At 67.1% G+C, this 6,823-nt stretch overlaps 2 protein-coding genes across 2 annotated transcripts in view; both read left to right on the top strand.

The window, feature by feature from the left end:
* Positions 1-1,564, top strand: part of ABCA7 (ATP binding cassette subfamily A member 7) — an 18,404-nt gene extending 16,840 nt beyond the window's left edge. The window contains exons 43-46 of the mRNA XM_081823609.1: positions 81-184; positions 457-549; positions 962-1,202; positions 1,293-1,564. Coding sequence (XP_081679735.1) covers positions 81-184; positions 457-549; positions 962-1,202; positions 1,293-1,442 — 588 coding nt within the window. The 3' untranslated portion in view covers positions 1,443-1,564. The remainder of the gene's footprint in view (positions 1-80; positions 185-456; positions 550-961; positions 1,203-1,292) is intronic.
* Positions 1,565-2,823: 1,259 nt separating this feature from the next.
* Positions 2,824-6,823, top strand: part of ARHGAP45 (Rho GTPase activating protein 45) — a 4,788-nt gene continuing 788 nt past the window's right edge. The window contains exons 1-5 of the mRNA XM_081804082.1: positions 2,824-3,046; positions 3,980-4,310; positions 6,068-6,211; positions 6,435-6,519; positions 6,603-6,769. Of these exons, the coding sequence (XP_081660208.1) occupies positions 2,957-3,046; positions 3,980-4,310; positions 6,068-6,211; positions 6,435-6,519; positions 6,603-6,769 (817 nt within the window). The 5' untranslated portion in view covers positions 2,824-2,956. The remainder of the gene's footprint in view (positions 3,047-3,979; positions 4,311-6,067; positions 6,212-6,434; positions 6,520-6,602; positions 6,770-6,823) is intronic.

A 6,823-nucleotide genomic window follows, 5' to 3' on the forward strand; every position in this document is an offset into this window, starting at 1 on the left:
GGTGCGTGGGGGCGGGGCCGGGGCGGGGCCTGGGGGAGGGCTGGGGCTTGGCTTATGGCGTCTCCCCTTGCACCCCCAAGGACGAGCCGACCACTGGCATGGACCCCAGCTCCCGGCGCTTTCTCTGGAACAGCCTCCTGGCCGTCGTGCGGGAGGGCCGCTCCGTGGTGCTTACGTCACACAGGTGGGTCCCGCTCCGGGTGCTCAAGGCGGAGGGTCAAGGTGGTGCAGGCTCTGGGGAGGGAGGCGGACCCGGCCCCAGAGAGAGGCTGTCAGAGCACAGGGACACAGGAGATGGAGTGGCCCTGACCTTTGGGGGGGGGTGGACACGCCGACGACGGTGACACCCGACCCTTGGGACAGAATGGTCTGGGCTCCGTGCGAGTGTCTGGGCTTGGAGGGTGAGGGTCCCCGGCCTGGGGAGTGCAGGAGTTGATGGCGCTGGGCTCCTGACAGCATGGAGGAGTGTGAGGCCCTCTGCACGCGCCTGGCCATCATGGTGAACGGGCGGTTCCGCTGTCTGGGCAGCCCGCAGCACCTCAAGAGCAGGTGAGTGGGGCGCGAGCAGGCAGGTGAGGGCGGGGCCAGAAGAGCCACCAGACACAGGGCCACGCGAAGCCAACTTGGCTCTAACCTGAGGGGAGGCGAGGACCATGGACTGTGGAGGAGGCATGAAGTAGGGAGTGGGGCAGCCAGCACGGGTACGGGGCTGATGGGTGACGGTGGCTCTCGGGGGGCCGGAGATGGACCTGGGGGCGGGGCCTCGCGTGGGCGGGGCCTGGAGAGGCGGGGTGAGGGAAAGGGGTGAGCCTATAAAAGGGCGAGGCCGCGCAAGTCCGCGGGTCAGAAGGGGCCAGGTATTGGAGGCAGGCCCGGAAGCGAGCAGGGGGGTGGTGTGGACGGGTGGCAGGGCAGGGCGGGCCTTGAGCATGTCCAGCAGCCCCGGACCCGCCCATCCCAGATTTGGAGCCGGCCACACGCTGACCTTGCGGGTGCCCGCCGCGCGGTCCGAGTTGGCGCTGGCCTTCGTGGGGGCGGCGTTCCCGGGGGCCGAGCTGCGCGAGGCGCACGGCAGCCGCCTGCGCTTCCAGCTGCCGCCGGGAGGGCGCTGCGCCCTGTCCCGCGTCTTTGGAGAGCTGGCGGCGCACGGGGCGGAGCACGGCGTGGAGGACTTCTCCGTGAGCCAGACCACGTTAGAGGAGGTGACCGCGGCGCCTGGTTGGAGCTGAGGATGAGGTGGGGCCGAGGGCCAGGCGCTGGGGCTGACCTCCCCTCCGGCCACCCACCCCTAGGTATTCTTGTACTTCTCCAAGGACCAGGGGAAGGAGATGGACGACGAGCAGGAGGCCGGAGTCGGGGCAGGCCCTGCGCCACGCCCACAGCACCCCAAACTCATCACCGGGGTCCTGGAGGACCCCAGCATGGCCGAGACGGTCCTCTGAGCCGCCCTCATCGGAGGGGTCGGTGGGAGATGCTGGGAGGGCAGGGGGGCAGGGCCGGGACCCAGGCTCTCCGAGGATCCGTTGCCCTGGAGGAAATAATAAAGAGAACTCGTGGCGTGAAACTGTGTCCATGCATGCGTGCGTGCCAAACACGGCTCTCCTCCCCCCCTCCCTGAGTGTGTGCACGTGAGAGTCTGGCCGGACCCCCAGCTCACATGAGGGCCTCTGTGCTGGGCTGGGCACTGGGGGGTCTCACATGCACTCGGGGACTTCCTAAGAGCCTGGACACCCACGTGGGTCTGGCCGCTCAGGGCGGTACCTATGAGTGCCTGGTCATGAAGTGGGCATGAGGTCAAGGCTTGGGAATGTTCTGGGCGGCTTGGAGGAGCCCAGGGGGAGTGGCACAGACCCCAGGCCTCCTGACCAGGCCAGAAGCCTGCCAGCCAGCCCTCACCCCCTGAAGCCTGGCTCCAGAGCAATGAGTGGTGGGCAAAGGATCCTCAAGGGACTTCTCAGCTGGGTCTGTGGATGGACCTGGGCCTGGAGAGCTGGCTGTGGCACCTGGGGCTGTGGTCTGCGGGCCCTGTACCCTGGAGATCCGCCCCTCCCAGCAGAGGTCAGTGGGGGGCAGTGTTAGGGAGGGTAAAGGGGTCGGGGTTTGGGGATGGGGGTGGGACTCCAGAAGTAAGGAGAAGAATCGGGGAGAAGGGGCTCTGATGAAGAGAGGAGGTGGTTGTGGGAGGAGGGGAGGAGGCAGGGGTCCCTATGCACCATGGAGGCCCCAGCTCTTGCTGGTGAGTGGTGGCCGAAGGCATGACTCCCACCGTGCCTCCCACAGTCCTGCTGCCTGGCGTGCCTGGTGGTCCGTGTGTGTGTCCCTGGACTGTGGGCACAGGGCTGGGGGGCGGTGGCCTGCCGTGCCCTGTGCCATCAGCTCACCAGAGGAAGGGGGATGGGGGGGTGGGGGAGGCTGGATAGCAGGTGTCCATGCCCAGGGTCTGAGAGAGCAACTCTGGCTTGTCCGTTCCACGGGCGAGCTTCCTGCCATCTGTGCACCTGTCCGGGTCCCTGCATGTCATCCTGCACTCGGCGGCATCTGGGTGCATCCGACTGAGGGTCTGCACCCCTGCCGTCTGCCGCCGTGTGCCCCCGCCATGTGCCGGGGAGCCAGGGCCAGGGCACGCGCAGAGCTCCTGAGAGCCGAGCTGGGGGTGGGACCCGGGACCCCACCTTCAAGCCCGCTGTGTGGAGGGGCAGGCTGAGGCCCGGGAGGGTGGGGGGCAGGTCTGTGTCACCAGTCCCCGGCACTGCCTCCCTCCGGAGGCCTTTTCCTGTGGGGGGGGGAGGGCCCGCCAATGAGGGCCGGGCCCGTCACGTGGGCCTGACAGCTGGGGAGGGGGTGGCCAGCAACAATGTGGGCCTGAGGCAGCCACTATTGAGAGCTGCAGGCTTGAGACCCCCAGCCTGCCAGACCCCAGCCCGCCTATCTCGGGCCACTGGCCCTGGGCCCCACCATGTTCTCCAGGAAGAAGCGGGAGCTCATGAAAACCCCTTCCATCTCGAAAAAGAACCGGGCGGGAAGCCCCAGCCCACAGCCCGCGGGGGTGAGTGAGCCTCTCTGTGGAGTGAGTGCGGGCGGGGACCTTGGAGAAACACCCAGGTGGCAGGGGCGTAGGGGTGTGCCGTGAGCTGGGGGCCCAGGACCCAGCGGCTCGATGCTGGGCCGGCGGCGGGGGGCTCACACAAGCTACAGCCCCTACCGGGCTGGACGGCATGGGCCACGCAGGACAGGCTGGGACCCTGGCGTTCAGCTCATGGTAGGAGCCCTTGGGGCTGACCACCGCATCCCTCCCCGCCGACCAGGGCTGGCTTGTGGGGCTGAGGGAGGGGGTGGGAGGGTGCCAGGGTGGGGGCGGCCTTAGGTCTGGGACCACAGGGCGGTGGTCAGGGAATCTGGGGGCAGCGGTGCCGTCGGAGGTGAGAGCTATAGCTCGGCTACGTGGCCGAAGGTTTATAGGGCAGCAGGGCACGAAACAGGACCCTTGGGTGTAGGGCCTGGGGGGCATCTCTGGGGTCTGGAGGGCTACAAGGTTTGGGGCTATCTACAAGGCCTGGGGGTGTCTGTGGAACTTGGGGGTCTACAGGACTCTTAGGGGTACGGGAATCTACAGAAGTGTCTTCACCAGGGAGTAGGGGTGTCTGCAGCAGCCTGGAGGGGGCTACAAGGGCTGAGAACCCCCTCTGGCCCTCCCGACTCCACCAGGAAGTGGGGTGCCCCTCCCCCGCACCCTCACAGGCCCCACCCCTGGCTGTGGTTTGGGCAGAGACCGTTGTTTGTGAAAGCTCTGGGGAAGAGGATGTTGGGTAACAGGTGTGGGCGGGGCAGGGCACCAAATCTCGGCCCTCTGACCTCTGGACTTTGATCCCTGTGGGGTCAGGCCGAAGACCTTCCAGAGCCCCCACTTCATTTCTGGGGAAACTGAGGCCGTGCCTGGGCTGGAACACCGGGTCACCAGCTCGCCCCCCCACCCTCCCAGGAGCTGCCCAGGAAAGATGGGGCTGATGCGGTGTCCCTTGGACCCAGCCTGGAGCCACCAAGTGCAGCCTCCAATGCCAAGGCCATGGGCACCCTCAAACGGCCCACCAGCCTGAGCCGCCATGCCAGCGCGGCTGGCTTCCCGCTGTCCGGCGCCAGTTCCTGGACGCTGGGCCGGGGTCATCGCAGCCCGCTGACCACAGCCAGCCCGGCCGAGCTCCCCATCGAGGGGCCCTGCCCCGACACTGTGGAGGACATCTCCCAGCTGCTGACTGACGTGGGCCGCTTTGCCAAGGCGCTTGAGAAGCTCAAGGAGTGTGTCCTGAGCGACGGTGAGAAGCGGCAGGGACACTGAGGCCTGGGTGGCAGGCAGAGCCGACGCAGAGATCTCAGAGCCTGCGGGTTCAAGGCAGGGTGGGGGGAGGGAAGCAGGCAGGCTCAGGAGGCGATGCATGGCAGCCAGGGCTCTGAGGGATGAGTAGTTCGGAGGCCAGGAGCAGAGAAAGGCACTGAGGCGGAGGGAACATCACGTGTACAGGCTCAGAAGCATAAAATGGAGATGCATTTGGGGGAACAAGTTTTGGGGCGTCACTGGTGTAGGAAGTGCGTGAAGCTGAAGGCATCAGAACAGTGGGCTGAGGGAGCCCAGCTGTTCTCCTGAGGGCCATGGGTAGCCATAGAGAATGGTAGAGCAGAGGCAGGGCACGCTGGAGCCCCGGGGCCCGGCTGGAGAGGGATCCAGGAGGGACAAGGGGCAGGACCGGCACGTGAGCCACCGGCGTGAGTGGCCTGTTTGGGATGGCAGTTCCGTTTTCTCCTCCATGTGGCGCTGACAGCCCAGCTTCCTGCCGAGTTATTTTCATCTGCTTCCTGTTTGTCCCTGGCACCTCGTGCGCAGCCTGTGGCCGCTGCCCACTCCCCCCAGAAACCGCAGTGCCAGGGCCATGCCTGGCGCTCTGACCTGCCCCCCCAGGCGCCTGCGCTACAGATCAGGAAACTGAGGCCCCTCGTGGGGCCCTGACCCCCGGCTCTCCCGGCCAAAGGGGAGCCTGAGCTGGGGTTTGACCTCAGCCTCCCAGAGGCCTCTCCAGAGGCCTGGCCCCTGCTGGGCGGGAGGTGGGAGCCCCCCAGGGTTATCTGGTCCGGGCGGGGGGCCAGAGCGGCTTCCTGGGGAAACTGTCTAATCTCAGTTCCTTTCCGATCCCTGCACTTCCTTGGAGGCCAGGCCTGGGCGGGGCCGAGCCCAAGGGCGTCCTGTGGGAGGCTGGGACAGGGCAGGGGCACCCGTGTACCCGCTTTGGGCCACCTGGAAGAGAGGATGTGGGTTAAGTCCTGCGCTTCCTCTGCTGGGCCTCCTCCCCTGAGCCTCAGGTGTCTCATTTGTGACATGGGGCCGTCATGGGGCCTGCAGGATAGCCGACTGTAGCTGGCGTTCTCGGCACTGTGACGGGGGCGAGAACAGTGAGCGCCAAGGTGGGGGACGGTGCAGGGCCCCCCCGCCCCGCTGGGAGCACCTGGGCTGCGCGGGGCAGGTGGGCGCAGAAGGAAGGTCCCAGGAAGGGGCGTGGCCCAGCCTGCCCCTGGATTGTGTGGGAGCCCGAGGTGCTGGGACCGAGCTCTCCCGGTGCGGACCCTCAGCGGGGGTCCTCAATGCTGAGACGGGACACGGGGCACGGAGTCCGAGGGCGCACAGGTGTCAAGGCTGTCCTCCCAGCTGGCCGTCAGCCCCGCCCCCCGCCCCGGGTCCCTCTCTGCAGTTGACACAACCTTGAGCAGCCCTGAGAGGTTGTGGCAGGAAAGGGGCCTGGGGGGCTGCATGGAGGAGGAGGGCACCAGGACTGCAACTTGAAGGACAAGCAGGAGTTTGCTCTCCGGAAGGACATGAAGAGTGTCCTGAGCTGAAGGGACTGCCTGAACCATGGTCTGGCCTTTGTGGACCTGGCCAGCCGCCCAGAGAGGCCGGTGCCTCCCCTGGGGTCCCACCTCTGCCTCAGTCTCCCCTCTGGGGTCAGGAGCTCAGAGGGGGAGGCAAGCAGGCTTTCCCTGGGGCCGGGGGCTTCCTCCCTGCTCACACCACTCTGCCCAGCAGACCTCCTCGAGGCCCGCCGGCCACTGGCCCACGAGTACCTGGGTGAGGCCCTTCGTATGATGCGTCAGATCATCTCCAAGTACCCGCTGCTGAACACCGTGGAGTCACTCACTGCTGCTGGCACCCTCATTGCCAAGATCAGAGGTCAGCCGGCCCCGGGCACGGCAGTCAGGGCCCCGGGGGCCCCGGGAGGGCTTCCTGGAGGAAGGGACGTCTGAAGCGTGTTTTGAAGGGTGCCTAGCAATTTGACAGACCCAACTGCTCTCGTGCTGCTCCTGGGCTAAGGGCTCCCTTCAGTTAGCTGCAGGCAGGGGTGGTCGCGTCCCGGCGTGGGCCAAGCACCCTCGTCCTTGTCTCTGCCCACCAGCCTTCCATTATGAGTGCAACAAAGAGTCTGACAAGCAGGAGTTTGAGAAGGCCCTGGAGACCATCGCTCTCTCCTTCAGTAACACGTGAGCACCGCGGGGCCTGCGGAGTGGGGCTGGGGGTGTGGGGCCCGCGTAGCTCCTGATGCTGACCCTTCCCTGCCCTGCAGCGTGTCCGAGTTCCTCATGGGGGAGGTGGACAGCAGCACTCTCCTGTCAGTGCCCCCTGGGGACCCCAGCCAGGTGAGCAGGGAGCCCAGATGCTGCATGGGGCCAGGCTGGTGGGGGGGGCCCTCCTGTCTCCTCTGTCCAGGGTTGGGGTCGGGGGGGCCCTCCTGTCTCCCCCGTCCAGGGTCGGGGGTGGGGGGCCCTCCTGTCTCCCCCGTCCAGG

Source organism: Leptonychotes weddellii, chromosome 1, assembly GCF_054177405.1.
Source record: "Leptonychotes weddellii isolate Sample4059 chromosome 1, ASM5417740v2, whole genome shotgun sequence".
Taxonomy (NCBI): Eukaryota; Metazoa; Chordata; class Mammalia; order Carnivora; family Phocidae; genus Leptonychotes; species Leptonychotes weddellii.